Source organism: Sciurus vulgaris (assembly GCF_902686455.1).
Source record: "Sciurus vulgaris genome assembly, chromosome: 9".
In the NCBI taxonomy this organism is placed as follows: domain Eukaryota; kingdom Metazoa; phylum Chordata; class Mammalia; order Rodentia; family Sciuridae; genus Sciurus; species Sciurus vulgaris.
This window is the reverse complement of record NC_136469.1, coordinates 115,143,237-115,160,651: the sequence shown is the minus strand read 5'-3', so window position 1 is coordinate 115,160,651 and position 17,415 is coordinate 115,143,237. Positions and strand designations below refer to the sequence as shown.

General features: G+C 44.4%; 1 protein-coding gene across 8 annotated transcripts in view; it reads left to right on the top strand.

The window, feature by feature from the left end:
- The window catches only part of TBC1D1 (TBC1 domain family member 1), a 227,580-nt gene that overhangs the window by 208,196 nt on the left and 1,969 nt on the right, over positions 1 to 17,415 (top strand). For 6 of the 8 annotated variants that reach the window (XM_079152792.1, XM_079152793.1, XM_079152794.1 and 3 more), the window contains 2 exons: positions 5,831 to 6,000; positions 13,082 to 13,255. In XM_079152792.1, coding sequence (XP_079008918.1) covers positions 5,831 to 6,000; positions 13,082 to 13,255 — 344 coding nt within the window. Of the gene's footprint in view, positions 1 to 2,074; positions 2,249 to 5,830; positions 6,001 to 13,081; positions 13,256 to 17,415 lie in introns of those variants that run through there. The other 2 variants (XM_079152798.1, XR_013766002.1) reach the window with 2 other exon arrangements.

The window sequence follows — 17,415 nt, the reverse complement described above, 5'->3', positions numbered from 1 at the left end:
AAAACTACCTCCTGGTTAAGCAAATCATGAGTGAGATTTCATGAAGCTTTAGACCATAGTCAAAACAAATAATTAAAACCCTCAGTACTTCACTAACAAAAGAGTTACAAAAACAATAAGATCTCTAGCTATGTAAAAAGCCAGGTGTGATGGCATACCCTATAATCCCGGCTCCTTAGGAAGCTGAGGCAGAAGATTCCACGTTCGAGGCCAAGCTGGATAACTTAGACCCTATATCAATAATAAAATAAAAAGGGCTGGGGATATAGCTTGGTGGTAGAGTGCTCGCCTTGCATGCTCAAAGCCCTGTATTCCATCCCCAGTATTTGCAGAAAAAAATACAAATATTAGATCTCTAGCTGTGGCCTTCAGTTTTTCTTGCTGTTTTGTTGCCAATAATTTGTGTTTTTTACTTTGGATAAATGAAAAAACAAATCATCAGTCCACTTTATAGTTTCTCATCATTTTTCCTGCAAGGTCACAAAGAGGACTGAGGATTGAGGGAGGAAGGAGGGAATGCCATTTGTTTGAAAATAGCCCAGGCATTGCATTCCATGGTTTATGATCAAAGTTCTCCCCAGGGGGCTGGGCTGACCACCAGCTGGAGCTGGGAGGGGCTGCATGGTAGTCACTGAGTCACCCCTGCCTGTGGGCCACTGCTGGAGCTGCTGCCTGCCGGGAGTTCTGGGCTCTGGGGAGAAGTCTTTCCTTAGGCTGCATAAGTGGGCGAAGGACATGAAAAAAAAAGCAAAGCGCCCTTCTGTTGTGGAATGATTTAGAGCTCTGTGAAGCGCCTTCTAGAAATGAGCTCATGGTAAAAGCTGAGGAGGATGTTTTTCTCTGTGGAGGCAGTGGTGGGTTTTTGAGTTTCTTATGCAGCATAAAGGTGCCAGTGTTGCCTAATCCCTGGGTCCCACAGTCCCCCACTGGATTAATTGGGTTCCTGTCTGGCTGATCGAGGACTCTGGGGATTACAGGCAGCCATGGTATCTCAAGGCAGTCCTGTGCTGCGACGTTGCTCTGCAGACACTATTGGATGTTTTCCCATAGTCCTTGTAGCCTTCAGGACTTGAAAAATTAGTTGGCTCCACTGAAAAGATAGTTTTTAAAAGCCATTTCTAAATACAGTGTCGGTGATTTAACCCTGTTTGTTGAGCTCCGGGTTGTAGGTAGCTTAGTTTCAAATTCTGAAGCCTGCCATCTAGACTGTCATCTTTTTTGGCTAAGGGCCCATTTCATCATAAGCCTCTAAGCCTGGATAAACCCTAAAAACAAATGGACCTTTGTTGACTGTGCACTATTTCATACATAAGTAAGAGATTCTCCACTTACATCAGCATAGCTCACGTATGAATTACAGGTCACTTCAAATTAAGGAAATTAAGGATTTGCTATCTGAAGGGCAGCTGCCAATGATGTGTGTGCCTCAGCCTTGTGTGGTAGTCACACTGGCTAGCTGTCATCCTGCCAGGTGCCACACAACTCTCCTCTGTATGTTTCTGGTTGGGGTTAACAGGGCCCTGGGGGAAATGCTTATTCTGTTCTCCTTGTAACCATAGCTGCCTGTAGGGGAAAATCTAGAAAATAGGAGCTGCTTGCTCCTGCTGGTAGAGGAGGCTGCAGTGTTGGGCTCCTGGTATTTTCCTTCAGGATGTCCTGCCAAGGAGATGATGAGGTGGTGGGGCATGAAACTGCAGGTTTTCGCATAAGCCGCCTATAGTGCAGTGCAGGCTTCAATGAAATTTTTGGACAAAAATAGACTGGGAAAACAAGTTTGTCTGTATGACCAGGAAACCGTCTGGCCATTTGGGCAATGTCATGCAGTGACAATGAAGTGAGTTTTTAAAAATCCGTATAGTAAGCTGGGTGTGGTGGTGCATGCCTGCAATTCCATCTACTCAGGATGCTGAGACAGGAAGATAGGAAGTTCAAGACAAACCTGGGCAACTTGTTGAGACCCTGTCTCAAAATAAAAAAATAAATAAAAAATAAAAAGAGCTAGGATGTAGCTCAGTGGTGGGGCTCCCTTGGGTTTACTCCCCAGTACCTGAATTAATGAACAAATTGTTGTCAGCCTTCCTGGCTCCCTGTCTGCTCCTGATAGAAATATGGGGCGCCACAACCAGAGGACTGCGGCCTCCTGGGAGAAAGTCAAAGAGAGAGAGGGCTTAGCCTGGACAAAGACAGGTGGCTGGAAGAGACACCACGTGAGTTCACAGAGGAAACTTTGAATTGAGATCACAGGATTGTAAGTAGAGGTCCCATCCGTGGGAACAGGGGAACTGGCCTCTGCAGCATCTTCCAAGGGAAGCAGTTACTGGCATTCTCAGCGAATGATGTGCACAGTTGCGAAGTCAGCCAGATTGAACATTCCCTCAACTTCCTGCCTGTTTTTAGGAGGCTTGAGAAAGCAGAGAAGGAAGGGAGGAGACAGGAGGAAAGTCCTCCGGAGGGGAAGTGGAGTGCCCTTGTGCCTGGGCTGCTGCCTCACAGCTTGATACCTCGGCAGTTCTCTCTGCATACTGTGGTTTCTAGTCAGGACGTTAGTGTGCCTTTCCCAGGACAATTACTGGTTTAAAAAAAATTTCAGCATGCAAATGATATGGATTGGAAGCCAGACAAAATTAAAATACTTGGGGTGAGGCAGTGGGGGGTTATCATAACCTTTTTCACAACTATTGAAAGGCTCCCTTTAATTTCTTGGATTTTCAGGGTGAGGGGAAAAGTACTGATGATGTAAATACAGATGCTGTCCCAGATGTCATCAGGTAGATTTTTAAAAATTTTTTTAGTTGTAGATGGACACAATCCCTTTATCTTATTTATTTTTATGTGGTGCTGAGTATCTACCACTGAGCCATAGTTGCAGCCCCCGTCAGATTTAGGAGCCCGATTGACCCATGCCAGTGGAGGTTGTTTTCTTCAACCCTTCCAGCATGTTCCTTCATAGGTACCCAAATGAAATCCTGGTTTAAGACCTACCCAGTCTGCCAGAAACTTCTGGGCTGAGGTGGGCCCAGGGAGCAGGAGGTAGGGGAGGTGTGAGTGGAGCATTCACCTCGATTAGCCGTGTTTCAAGAGCTTGCTGACAGGAACCAGTGGGCTCCATGATAGGCACCTTTTCTCTCTGAAGCTAAGGAGCCCTGGTCAGGCTGAGACCCATGACCTGAATGTCATTAGCATCACCTCCCTACCAAGGCACTGACCCATTGAGAGCAAAGGAGCGGGCAGTCTGGAAGGCTTGAAGGCCAGAGTGGGAGTGGAAGGCCTTGGTGAGCCAGCTGTGCACCCCACAGTCTGCCGCAGAGCCAGGGTTCTCCCCCTGCCAAAGTGCCCTCAGGCCCCTGTGCAGAAGGAGCTTCTCTCACACCCCCCACCTGTACATAGCCTTGTCCTGCTCAGGACATTAGTGCCTGGCTTCTTACCTAGCAGGTCTCCATTGGCTCTTCAGCACTTGCCCTAGTCTTTCGCCTTCATCTTTATTCTCATAGCAAGCCCCCTGGTGTCTCTGCACTGGTGTCTCTGAAGTCGTTCTCTGTACTTTGTTCAGGGCAGAATCCTTCGTGCCTGTTTATATATTAGCTGCTCAACTAATGCTTACGTTAAATTAGAAGAAACTCCTCAGGAAGACAGCTCTTAGAGGTCTTGAATAGTATAGGAAAGAATATGTCCTTTTTATTCCATTAAATGCAAACAGACCCAATAAAATACACGACCAGGGTTAAATTTTGTTGTTTTTTTTTAACATGGCAATAAAATCAAACACAAACACTTCTCCAAATTTCCTTTCATTTTCTTCACACAATCCAGTAAAGTCCTAGTCTAGAATTGTAAAAAACACTGTAATACATTGTTGTGAAAACCAAGATTGTAAGGATTTGAAAGTCAGAAGACCTGTTTTTGACCCTGAAACCACTGATTTGGATTTCATATTTGATCATGCTATTGAAAGCTCCCAGTAATTATCTCAGTTGGCTTAGATGTGGTGGTAATGCATCTAATTTTTAGGTACTTATTCCTCAGAGACTAAAGATCCCAAGCCATAGGAAATCACTGATCTGGTAATGAAATCCTTTCTCCAAGATCCTTGCCAAAAAAGGTCAATTTTTATTCTGAAAGATAAGTTTTTGTTCAGCTATAAAATGTTCATATATTAAAAGGAAGTCTTACTAGCTTAACCACTAAACTTCAAATTTACTTTATCATTTTGTTTTTAGCAATATAATTTCTGTTTAAAAATGCATCTTACAGTACTATTATAGATCTTTTTGTTTTATTTCCTGTACTGGTGAATTATATGGATAGACCATATATTTTATAAACAGACATTTACAGGAATATTCTTTTCATGGCACTTCCTCATTATGGATTGTACTTCCCTGAAGGAGTTTAGTTTTCAAAGATGCCATCAGTTCTCTAATTTTCTTCGCAGCCTCAATAGCCAGCCCTAAGAAGGAAGCAAGATAGCGGGTGTTCCTTTCCATCCTGGGGCCACCCAGCACTGTTAGCAACTGGAATGTCAGTGAAAGTGGTGTGGTACCTGTGCTGATTAGCCAAGGCAGGCTGATCTCAGGGCTGCCCAACACCTAGCATAGGACCCGTCCCAGCCAGCACCAGCTCCAGTTGTGGTTAGTTAGGGCTTTGTGGAGTCTCAGCATCTCAAGGGCTAACCTGACAGGGTCCCAGGCCTCTTGTTTCTCCTTGTGCTTTGGAGACTGCTCTGACTGAGCTCCCCATGGGCAGAGCAGCAGTCAGCCTTTGCTTAGCTGCTGCTTAATGGCTCTCACATGTTATCAGCCCTGTCCTCCTGGAAAGGTGGCATGGTGGGATTCCTCCTCTCACCTCTTTTGTTTTCCTCAAATTTCTTGAATTGACATTTATAACTGCTTCATCCTTTCCATTATCCTATAACCAAAAAGCAAATGAGGAAGAAAAAGAAATTCACTCTTGCCGCTGATTTTATTTCTGCTTTTGTCTTTAAAAATCACATTTTTTCTTATGTTATTATTCTAGTTATTAGGTAACTTGCCTGAGTTGTCACTTAATCACTAGTTGCTATGGCTTTGCTTTAACCCCAGGGCATTTGCTTCTCTTTCTCTAGTAACTCCACTTCCCCAAGAAAGGGGGAGACGGCTAGGTTGCTCTTCAGTTGGTTGACTTGGCCACTTGCCCACCTGCCCTTGCACTATGTGTTATCAATGTAGGAGTTGTTATGATTTGCCATTTATTCTAAGAAAATACAGCAAGAACTTGAAACTAACCGTGACAAAGTTCTTTAAACTCAATGAGAAAAATGAGGGGTTTTTTTCTCCATTATTACATTGAAATTCAGGATGCTCATTTATATAATGCACTTTTGCAATGGTGTAGACTTTTTTAGTTTTTAAAGCTCTTTTAATTCCATCCCCATTAGAAAACTATTTCATTCATTCTGTCTTAATTTCCATAAGTTTTCAGTTTTATCCATTAAAAAAATGTTTTAGTATCTTCTTTAAATTCAGAACATTCCCAGAAAAAAATACAAACCATTTTCTCTTTCTCAGTCTAACTTTTAAAGCATACTTAAATTTGAATCAGTTTCAGAGTGGAAAAAAAGATTTATATGAACCTGTGACAAAAATCTAAGCAGTATGTTTATTTTTTTATTATTATTATTTGTGGTATTGTCTTGACAACCCTATCTGAAATAGCAGGGTCTGAAAAAGGAAATAAAATTTGCAGTTTGGGGTTATGTTTCCCATCCTTCTGCTCTGTGATGTGAAGAAAAGGAAACAGAAAGGTATTTTGTTAGAAATAGGCATGGCTTAACTGTGTGTTTCTGTTTTCCCAGATATGATCTTTCTTCAGGGGTCAGAGGTCATATTTAAAGTGGCTCTAAGTCTTTTGGGAAGCCATAAGCCCTTGATTCTGCAACATGAAAACTTAGAAACCATAGTGGACTTTATCAAAAACACACTTCCTAACTTGGGCTTGGTACAAATGGAGAAGACCATCAATCAGGTACGATTCAGTCCTGACCTTCCAAATACATAAGGGATCCTGGGTCTGTAAAAGCTTAAATTTTTTTTGAGTAGGAGCTGTTTCTTGCTGATTTGTGTTCTGAAGAGCATCTCGCACAGTGCCTGGCGTGTAGGAGGCACATCACAAATATGTGCTACGTGATTGTGACTGGGTATGTATGCTGTTGAGTGTTGTGGTGAAACGATGCAAGGAAACCTGGGGGCAGTGTTCAGGTGTGGCAGCAAGTTCAAGTCATTAGTAGTTGTTTTCATTTAGTAGCCTTTGGCTCTAGTTTATTCTCCTGAAGTGCATACATTTTTACAGTGTAGGGGTTCATTAAATGAATGATTTTTCTGATGAATGGTATTAATTGAAATTACCTGAAATTAACTCTTTGATAGCAGAGTTGTGATAGGGGCATATATTCTATGACTGTTCAATGTGGTTTTTCCCCCAGATTTCAGTTCTACATCTGTGGCTGCAGTGCCTCTGGTTTCTATATGTGGTAGAGTTGTTGCTGTGTGAAATGATGGAGATTTACAGGTAGATTTAGCTGAGAATTACAACTCAACCAGATGGTAAATGGTTTGATTGGCCTTGAGAGTAGATTTCAGTTCTGTGTAAGGAAGAATCTTCCAGTAACTATTGCTGATAATGAAGGGCTGAGCTGCTTAGCAGAGGGCGGTCCCCATCAAAGTGTTCAGAGGCCAGGTGGCCAAAATGTGCTGGAAGGGGTTTCATCTCTGGGTCACTGAACAGTCAGGCCTCTCCTAAGCCTTAAAACCTCTTCCAAACGTAATGAAAATGTAGAGCAATCAGGTAAAAGCAAATAGGAATGAAGCTATTTTTAAAAAATCCTTGTTCTGGTTATTTCTGCTAGCCCATACAATCCAGTGGTTCCAGTGGTTTGCATCCAGACTCAGCGTTTGTGATCTTCACTTGCTGCTCCACCTTAGATGTTAAGCACAGAAAAAGATACATCTGGTCTGAAAAAGGAGAGTTTTCATACCTATTGTTACCTTGGATCTCTGTTTATTGCGTATGCCAGTGTGAAAGAGGATTTCCCTTCCACTCCATGCTGATCTTTAGTTAACTAATAAGCTGCGTTTTTGATGTTATTTGACTTTGCTGACACAGTCCTCTGGAGGTGGACAGCTTTGGCTTATTTTTGCTTTTTGCTAGCTTCTAGGAAATCTACACATGCACATGATCTCATTCAGTCCTGATTGCATTCCTGAGAGGGTATAAAGTGGTTAATTAACTGGCCCACACTCACTTTGTGGTGAAGGGGAAAGGTGGGGCTTCAACGTAATTCATCTCACATTGCTTTAGCAGCTGTTCAACATCCAGTGCCTCTGGGAGTCATTTAATTATGGAGTTTTCTTTGTTATACCTGCATCCTAATACTGAACTATCCATCGTCTGTGTTATTTCATTTCTCGCATATTTACATTCATTCCATTCTTATTTCTTTTTTTGCATACATGTCCATTTCATAGTTTCTGGGGCAAACTAGAGAACCTTACTTACCTAGACCAAGTCTTCATCCAGTGAGTGCCCACTGCCAGCTTTCCCTGGCTCTGGGACAGGCCTCTCAGTTACATTCAGTTAACCTCCTGGGTGTGGAGCTCCAGAAAGAACCCCATTTCCCCCCTATTCTGTAAAGGGTAGTACTTACCAAAAGCACCTGGTGTCCTAGTATGCATCAGGTACTCTTTAAAATGTTGGAAGTGTACAAATGGGAAGAGAATTTGTGTATAGACGTACCTGATTTGTTCAGGGAACTGTTATGAACTTGACATGCAGTATTCCACTGACTCCTTAACAAGTCTGGGAGACAGTATTAGGATTCCCATTTTTATGGTAAGGAAATGAGTTGTAGAGAGTAACATATTCAGCACTGCATGCATAAGGGCAGACCTGTGGGGGCAAGGCCATGGGTTCCTGAAGGCTTCTGCTGGAGTTAGGTGGTAGAGTCCAGGCAGACTTAGAAGAATAAGCTAAGTCAAGGGTCAGCCAGAACCTTGCATCATGGCAGGAAGTGTTTTAGACTTTGCAGCTCACAAGGTCTCTGCTGCAGCTACTCGGCTCTGCCTTTGTAGCACTGAAAAACTATCGACAACATGTAAAGGGATGACTTGCCTGTGTTACAATAAAACTTTATTTACAAAAATAGGAGATGAAACAAATTGGTCCACAGGCTGTAGCTTGCTGACCCCTGAGCTGGAAGATAACGACACATGCCAGAGGCATGGAGTGGGAGAACAGGCAGTTCCAGGTTCCTGGGGTGTTGCAGTAGTCAGACTTCTCTCCTCTGGGGGAGGGGGTGGATAAGGGTGTAGGTTACACAGAATCTGCATTTGAGGCCCAGGTTTTCATTCCACCAGTGGTCTTGGTAGAAAACAGATAAACTCTACGTAACTCTTTGCCTTCTGTTTCTGTCTAGAATCTGGCATCTGAGTGCTGTATCAGGCTTGCTGCCTCTTCCCTACCAGAGGGTGCTTGCATCTTGAGTCCGGCATAGAGATCAGGTCTGGGGTGCAGTGCAGTTCCTAGGCAACCTTAGAGAACTTCCAGGCCGGAACCTGGGAGGTCCACAGGGTGGAGATAATGTGTGTGCTCATTGCATGTGTCAGAGCATGGGGCTCTGTATATGACAGGCTGGGGTGGGATATAGAGTCTGGGGGTTTCTCTGTGATAGCCATAGCCCCATTTCATTATGTGCTCTCTCTATAGTCAGCTCGATCAGTTGTGTCACAGCCTACATTCCAGATGGGAGAGAGACTCTGAGGCCAAGGACAGGGTTCTGGAGCTCTGGCTCAGTACACATAGGCCGGAGCAGCCATGGGTGTGCAGGTAGAAGACCCAGGGTCTCTGAGGCAGTTCCTCAGTGTGACCTTGTACTCATTGAGGGAGCTGTCAGATGCATGTAAACCGTAGCATCATCTGACCCAGAGAGAGGGGAGCTCGGGTAGTGGTCATGGAGGGGAGGAGGGCAGTGTTATAGTCTTGTCACAGTGAGTGCTATATGACTAAGGAGACTCAGTTGGGAGGCAGGACCCCTGGCCTCTTTCAGCATCCTTAATGGGTCTATTCATTGTGGCCCCAGCATTATCATTAGATCAGAACCTGGGGCCCAACCCAGACTGCCCAGTCAAAATCTGCAATTTTACAAGATCACCAGGGGACTCACACCCACAGGACGATTTGAAAGCTCTGCAACTTTAAGAACAGGTCTCTTGCAATTGAGCTCTGTAGGGTGGAAAGAAGAACCCTAACAAAGTTCCAGTGTTCAGAAGATACAGCAACTGTGAGGTGGCCTCTTCTGTCCTTCAGGGAGGGAGTCGTCTGGTCTTGGGCTGTTTGTGCTGTTGAAATGATTAGTTTTGTAAAAGGACCATCAGTGCCCCGCCAAGAGGGTGGGACAGCAGAGAAGTATTTTACCACTGGCATTGTTTAGAATTGCTCACATGTGGTGGTAATGAAAGCAGACCAACTCATAGTTGACTTCACTGCTTTTAAATTCACCGCAGACAGTGCGCCTCTTGTTGCCAGCACCTATGCCAACTGCTTCCACTGTCTGGCCCTGGTATGTCATTGGACCAGCAGGTTGGGGAGCAGGGTCTGGGGGTTAGGAAGGTGGAAAGTACATGGCTAGTTCTACAGACCACCAGAGTTAATGCTTTTATTATACAGCATCCATGAACTACAAGAGAAACACTGAGTCTCCAATAGCAAATGAGCCAAGAACATAAACAAACAATTCACTGAAGGGGAGAGCCAGTAAACACATGCCTGGAAAAATATTTAGATTTATGCATAATTTAAATTTATGCATAATATTACAATGCTTTACCTACCAGATGACAAAACTGACTTTTTTTAATGCCAGTATACAGCACCAAGAGTATATTGTATCTGGCACATTGGTATATTGCTAGTGGTGTTGTACCTTGACTGTTCCCACTTGGGAAGCAATTTGGCAATATGTATTACTAGCCAGTAACATATTCATAACCTTTAACTCAGTAGTGTCAGTTCCTGGGGTGTATCCTTAGGATGCAATCCAAAATGTGGAAAATCCATTTGTATAAGGGTATTATGTTGAAGTTGTCATTTTTAATAACAAAAATTTGAAAGTAACAAGATGTCCAACACTTGACATAGTCATGGTATGATAAATTGGCAGTACACATGAAGTCATTTATAATTATAGTTATAGACTTAAACAACATGAAAGATCTCTTAGAATATACTGTTAAATGAAAAGATAAGAAATTTTATGTTTTTAACTACAAAAATGTTTATGGAAATAAAGATGAGAAATACAATAAGATGATGGGAGTTTTATTGGTAATTTTTCTTTTATTTTGCACGCTTCCCATAATATAGCTCTATTGTTTTAATAACAAAAAAATGAATGATGTATCTTTGTGGCAAGATATTGAAATTAGGAAAATAGTTAATTCCTACTTTGACAAACAGAAAAAAAGAACGTTCCCTTTTCTCCTGTCCCAGTTCTGGAACTTTCCTGGAAACCTTGGAGAAACAGAGAGTCAGGGTGGTGGGAAAGCACAGATCCCCAATAATTGCATCTCAAGTGGAGTCACTCTGCAGTGGACCCAGGAGAAAGATTAGAGTCAGCTTCCCTCACAGAGGAACCAGTGCCTTGCAGCTGTGGAGGGACGGTGCTCAGGGAGTGACTTGTGCCAGGCAGAGCTGAGCACTTGAGCACCATTCCTCCACTCTGGCTCCTGCGCTGCGCCCCTGGTTGAGGCAGGTATTTTTTAACATTCCCCCTTTTTTTGTTCAGGCTTTAATCTTAGACCTTCCTGCTCTTTCTCTAGCTAAGAACTGGCACCAGCAGTGGGTTGCTTGGGTCCTCTAAGTGTGCAAGGACAAGGATCCCTCTTGCCACCCCTCCTCTCTTCGTCCCTTACCCAAGTAATTGGCCCCGGGGCTGAACACATTGTTCAGGGACCAGGATTCTTTCCCCACCCGCCACACACTGCCATGGTTAGGGATCAGTTCCGGGGCATAACTGCAAAATTAAGGTCTCTAAGTGTGTTGGCAGTCAGGAGGTGATGATGCAATTAAGCTGAGATGATTAAGACCCAGAGTAGCTCCTACAGAGTACCGGAAGCCTGAAGGAGTGTGCACCCTTAACCACAGCTGAGCGCCATTAGCCTAATAGGCCGTCCGTCTGTATAAAGGACCAGAGGCTTTGTTCCTAAGTTTTCCAGGTTAGGATATGATTTAAAAATAAATCTTGGTGGACAAAATAAGTAATTATATTTAGGACACTTAGTACCAGATTTATAATTACACTCTAGTGCCACAGCACTTTTGTGGTTTTTGCTTTTCAAAAGTTCCATGATAGGGAGTGGGCAGATAGCTCAGCTCACAGAGCACTTGCCTTGCGTGCGCACAGGCCGGGGTTCGAATCCCCAGCACCTTGGAAAACATCGTGGTGGCTTCAAAAGTTCCATGATGTGGCATCCATGGTAGTTTTGCTGAGGCACAAGATTGAAGAGTGGGGGTTTGTGACAGGTGTGTGCAGCTGGGCATGTGCAGGGTACTGTGTGAGTACCTCATTTCATCCTCAGTGCAGTGCTGGTAGCAGGTGTCATCCACCCCATGTTGGAGGCCAGGAACTGAGAATGGGGAGGTTAAGTAATGCTCTCAAGGTCATTCAGAGAGTCGTCAGTAGAACTGCAGTTCCAAGGCTGACTCAAAGCCTGGAACTCAGTGACCTTGACTCTACAACGGAGGTGGTGATCGCCACTGGCCTCTCCGTCACTTTGCGGGCCAGAGCAAATGAGTTCAACACAGTCAGTTTTTCTCTGTCACCCACTTGATTCATGGTCTCACACATGATCTCGTGTAGTTTGATTCTTAGTCATAGAATGACTTTTGTATCCATTTAGTGTTAATCACTGTATTAAACTGAAAACCAGGAAGCTGAAGAATTCACCATTCAGAGAAAACAAGATTATTGAGAATGGTGACAAAGTAAACATAGCTTTTGAAAAAAAATTGATGTCAAGGGAGGTAGATTAGCTAGGATGCTCACAAGGTGCCATCAGGGGACGCTAGCTTCCCACTGGTTTTTAGCTATGTTGGAGTTTGCTTTGTAAGGAAGCGCGGTAGAGGCAGCTCTGCTCTTGCAAAACCTCACTTCACTCGAGTGTGTTCTGATCAAGCAGGCTCTTGCCTGGTCCCAGCTTGACTGCTTTCTCAGCTCCACACTGGGGTCTCACTCCCTGTTACTCGAGAGATCATGGGAAGGAAAGGGGACGTGTTGGGCAACAGCAGCATCTGTCTCCTGACTGTCCGCCCACCTGCCCCATCAAGCCCTGTGGCTTTCTCACCAAGAGAAAGTACAAACGCTATCCCTGAGTCAATTGTGCATGCAGGGTTGCATTTCACACACGTGGTTTTTTCATCACTACTACTGTGATAGGAAGGGAGACAACTCAGGCATTGTTTCACATTCACTCATCTGAGTGGGTGGCATTGAGGTTTTGGCTCATTTCTGCATATCTGTACAAAGGACACAGTTCTGTTACTTAGCTGTTCTTGCAACCCTGAAAACCCAGCTGAGTTATAATTAAACTTTGACTTTGGTGACTGTGCAGATAGACTTTGATTCTTTTTTTTTTTTTTTTTTTTTTTTTTTTCCCCTTTAACCCAAAGTTTATGTATCTAACCTAATAGAATTTTGGAGGAAAGAAGTAATAGTAACTAAAAATAAATTTTTGGAAGTCTTTTTAAAAATAAGATTTTGGCTTTTGGAAGATGAGTATCAAGAACCTGTACTTATTATTACCTTGGAATTGTTTCTAGATGCCTCTTCTTTCTTCCCAAATAAAATTATTACCTCTTCAGCATAGAGAATTTTCCTTATTTATCATGTCTTACCAGGTACATTGCTAATTATGAGGGGTTGATTGGTAGATGCTTAGTGACATAATTTTGTGTGTGTGTGTGTGTGTGTGTGTGTGTGTGTGTGTGTGTGTGTAGGCTTACATGTGAATTTTTTCTCCTGTTTGGAGCCTGATGGCCTTTCTGTATCTAACAGGTGTTTGAGATGGACATCGCTAAACAGTTACAGGCTTATGAAGTTGAGTACCATGTGCTTCAAGAAGAACTTATTGATTCCTCTCCTCTCAGTGACAACCAAAGAATGGATAAATTAGAGAAAACCAACAGCAGCTTACGCAAACAGAACCTTGACCTCCTTGAGCAATTGCAGGTAGAGCATATTTATTAAACAGCTTCCTGAGCCACAGTGCATAGTAGTTCATTAACTCACCAAAGGCATCAGCAGGCTGGGCTTTCCCATGACCAGGGGACCTTTCTCACCCCGATCTGTTTGTAGTTGGGATCAAAGGTATCCAAGGAGAATAGGTCTTTTTATTACGGAACAGACATATTATCCTCGCTAAGGTCAGACAGTCCCCGGGCTTTCTGGGAGGCTTTTCCTTACTTACCCTTTTAGGAGACACCTAGAGATGAACTTGGTTTAGGATGCTATGGCACTAAAAGCCAAGCGCCCAGAGTTGTGTTTAGAGGAAATGAGAGGTGAGAGCTTTAACTGCCATGAGGGAGACAAGCTGGGTCTGTGGAGGGGCGGAGCGGAGCAAAGTGACACAGAAATCTACCTAGCAAAATAAACTAAAATAGCCAGTTGTTACTTGTGAATCCTTGGTGTAAATGCAAGATCCCCTCTAGAAAGTTCTGTCTTGATGTGGGTGAGGACATAAGGAGAGAGGCCCAGGGTCTCTGCACACAGGGCTGAGGTGGAGCAGCACTGAGGCAGTCCAGGCCCTGACCCTGCCAGAGGTGGAGCAGCCCCACCCACGCTGTCACCTGAGCAGAATACTACCCCTCTGTCTTGTTCCCTAATCTGTGTGACAAGGATGAAAGAAGACCTCGCTGCAGAGTACAGTTCCCTTGTCAGTCCGATGGCATGAAGTGGCCATGTGTTCCACTTTTTTAATGTCACAAATGGGTGAATGCTGTCATTGTTCAGGGATTGTTGTGAGGGCATTTTTAAAATTTTAAGTTGCTGTGGAGAAAAATGGATATTTCCCCCAAAATATGTATTTTATGGAGTCCCTGGGCTGTGGGTGGGCTGTGGGGTAGGATAAACCTTCCACCATGATGTGAGCCTGAGTCGCTCTGTAGAAAGTTGCTGCTTTGCAGACTGGAGCTTGGCTGTGATATGAAAGAGGCCAATATTTGAGAACCTGATAGATCAACTCTTGTCTGAAAGGCATTTTCCCTCGCAGAGCCTGGTAGTACCCTAGTAGTAGCTATACAGGAACAAAAACAAAATTCTTCCCTTACCCAGTCCTCACTACCAGTCACATTCTGGAACCTAATTTATTTTTCACCCCAAGAGTGAGTTGTTCTAACTGAAATTTGCCTGTGTACATTGTCCCCAGAAGTCTGAACTTTAACCTGAAGGGAAATCTCGGGGAGACAGAAAGCCTCATCTGGCCTGCGAGATTACAGCGCAGGTCACAGTGCAGGTGGCCATTTTAAATGGCTTCTGAGCCAGCAGCAGGTCCCTGAAATATAACGTGATGGAAACACATGTAACTCAGCTCCCATTCTCACTGAAAGCATTTGGCTTGTTAAGACCAACTGGACTCACATAAAAGGCTCATTTTCTTAGGCTACTGCCCAGGTGTTTTTTGGTGATGAAGAGTGGGAAGCCATTTGATGCAGCTTCTGTGATACTGTACAGCTTTAGAAAGGTCAGAGAGTTGAGAAAAACAGCTCAGATGTTCATTCCTCAAGGAAAAAAAAACTGGTAATTATAGATGTTTTGTCTGGAATGGTCTTGGTCTTGACCAAAGGTTCTACATTTGTGGAAAAATTATTCAGGACTCCAGTTTATCTCAGTTTTATGGCTTAGGTATGAGTTGTCCCCCAAAAGCTCGTGTGTGAGACAGTGTAAGAAAGTTCAGAGGTGAAATGATTGTTATCAGATTTTAAACCTAATCAGTGCATCAGTCTCCTAATAGGGATTAACAGGGTGATAACTATAGGCACATAGGGTGTGGTTGGAGGAGGTGTGTCACTGAGGGCATGCCTTTGGAGGTTAATTTTGGCTGTGGTGAGGGGAGCACATGTTCTTGTTCTCTCTCCCTCGCCCTTCCTCCCTCCTCCCCTCCCCCTTCTCCCCCTCCCCTTCTCCCCCTCCCCTTCTCCCCCTCTCTCCCCCTAATCCCATGTCTTGAACTTCTTTCTTCCTCCACACCTTTCTGCCTTGGTGTTCTGCCTTACCTCAGACCCAGAACAGTGGAGTTTGCCATCTATGGACTGAATATTCTGAAACTTTGAGCCCCAACTAAACTTTTCCTCTTCTAAAATTGTGTTTATCAGTTCTTTTGGTCACAACAGTGAAAAATCCAAGACAGCACCATAGTTACTAAGTCCTTGCTCTGCTGGGGACCACCAGGCTGAGTAGGACACCGCAGCTCTTCAAGAGTTGGGCTGGGTAGTGGTATGTCAGTGTGGGTTTTGGATGTAGTTTCCTCATCCCCTCTGGGAATACCCATCTCACATGTGGGAAGCTTGCCTCCATTTTATACACGAAAGGTATCCAGTATAATTCCGAAGTTTTGTGTATAAATCCCTCCCAGTATCAAAACTGACCTATTTCCTAACTTGGTTTTGTTCATATAGGTTGATGAACATACCAGCGTCCTTTTTTGTTTGTTAAACACATAGGAATGTTCTCCAAGGAGGAGGTGAAGTTCTTTGACCTGTTTGCCCAGCAGTGCTTACAGTGACTGCATAGACACGCCAGGCATCGCCACATGGCAGTGCGTGTAGGGTTTTTCACTATAATCAGCAGCTACAAGCTCTTGAGCACCCACATTGAGCTAGAGTCTGTAGGAGGCCAGACCATGTGAGAGAAGTGATTTTTTTCTATAAAAGAGCTCCATTCTTACTGAGGAGAGCTGCCATTCTTGCAGAACAGGAAATGACCTTGCAAATTAGTTCACTGCTAACTGTGCAAAATTAGTTCACTACTCAGCTGCATGTTAAGTGACCACATGAACTAGTTTGCTGTTCTCTGAGTAGTGTGGTACCCCTTGAAGTGCAGTGGGACTTCAGAGTGGTGAGGTGGGTCCTGGCCCAGGTGTTGATGATGGGTAGGGTTTTGAGGATCAGAGAGTACTGCACAGAGATGTGCATAGAGCTGACCAGCTGTGCCTTTTAGGCCTTTCCTCCTTTTAATTTGAGTGTTCCAGTGACACAACTGGAGCTAGACTTGGAGTCATGAGTTTTCTGTTCAGCACAGGGATTGTCCTAATAAAAAATCTTTTCCTGGTTTTGAAAGTAAGAAAAAAATACAGTTGTACCATTTTTCCCACCTAAAATAAGTGGGCATGGAAAGGACTGGACTGATCAATGAGATAAGAGTTGTCCTGTACTAACCAGAGCACTGCCCGTGCAGCTGCAAGCTGAAGCACGGGCTAGGTGGGCCCTGGGGACCTCAGCATAAGTGTCAGTGCTGCTGCGTGTCCTCGGGGAGCCCCTCCATGCCACCAAGCAGATGCTTGTTGCCTGGGAAGCCTGCCCTAGTAGACTGGAGAGGAGGCCCAAGTTGCTAGAGAAGCACCTGGAGCTCTGCTTACCTAGCACGGATTGTGTTAGGTGCTGCGGAGGTGAGGTGCATGCGATCCTCGGTCCTTCTGTAGAGCCAGAGTGAGGGTGGTGACCGGTCAGTGAGCCAGGGCCTGCACCCTCTCAGCAGAATGCTGGGCCGCCATCGTTCCAAGAGAAAGGCCAATGTTTGTTATGTCTTGTTACTCTGTGTGAAATAAGAAAAAGAAGCCAGGCATGGTGGCACACCTGTAATCCAGGGACTCAGGAGGCTGAGGCAGGAGCATCACAGTTCAAAGCCAGCCTCAGCAACTTAGTGAGGCCCTATCAAAAAAAGGGGCTGGGGGGGCTGGGATGTAGCTCAGTGGTTTGGTGCCCCAGGGTTCAAATCCTGGTACCAAAAGAAAATATTTTTGGTTAGAGAGCTATTAGTTCTTGGACCATCACTTAGAAACCATTTTGACCACTCGTCAGTCTGGAATCAGTTTTGTACATGGAGCTGTATTAGTCAGAATAGGCCAGGCTGCGGGCAAGTCGTATAGAAAGCTCCCATCTCAGCAGCCCAGCACAAGAAGTCTCTGTGTCCCTGGACTCCACTCCTTCCCCCTGAAGGGCTCTTTGGCTGTGTCGTCCCTATCTCCCAGTAGTCAAGGGGATCATCAATGCGGCCATCTCAACAGCTGGCACGCAGAGTAGGCAGTACAGCAGGGAAGAGAGTGCTAGAGGCCCTTGGGTGTTCGTAAGGGTCTGCCCAACTTGCCTGCAAGAAAAGCTGGAAAAGGGCTCCCT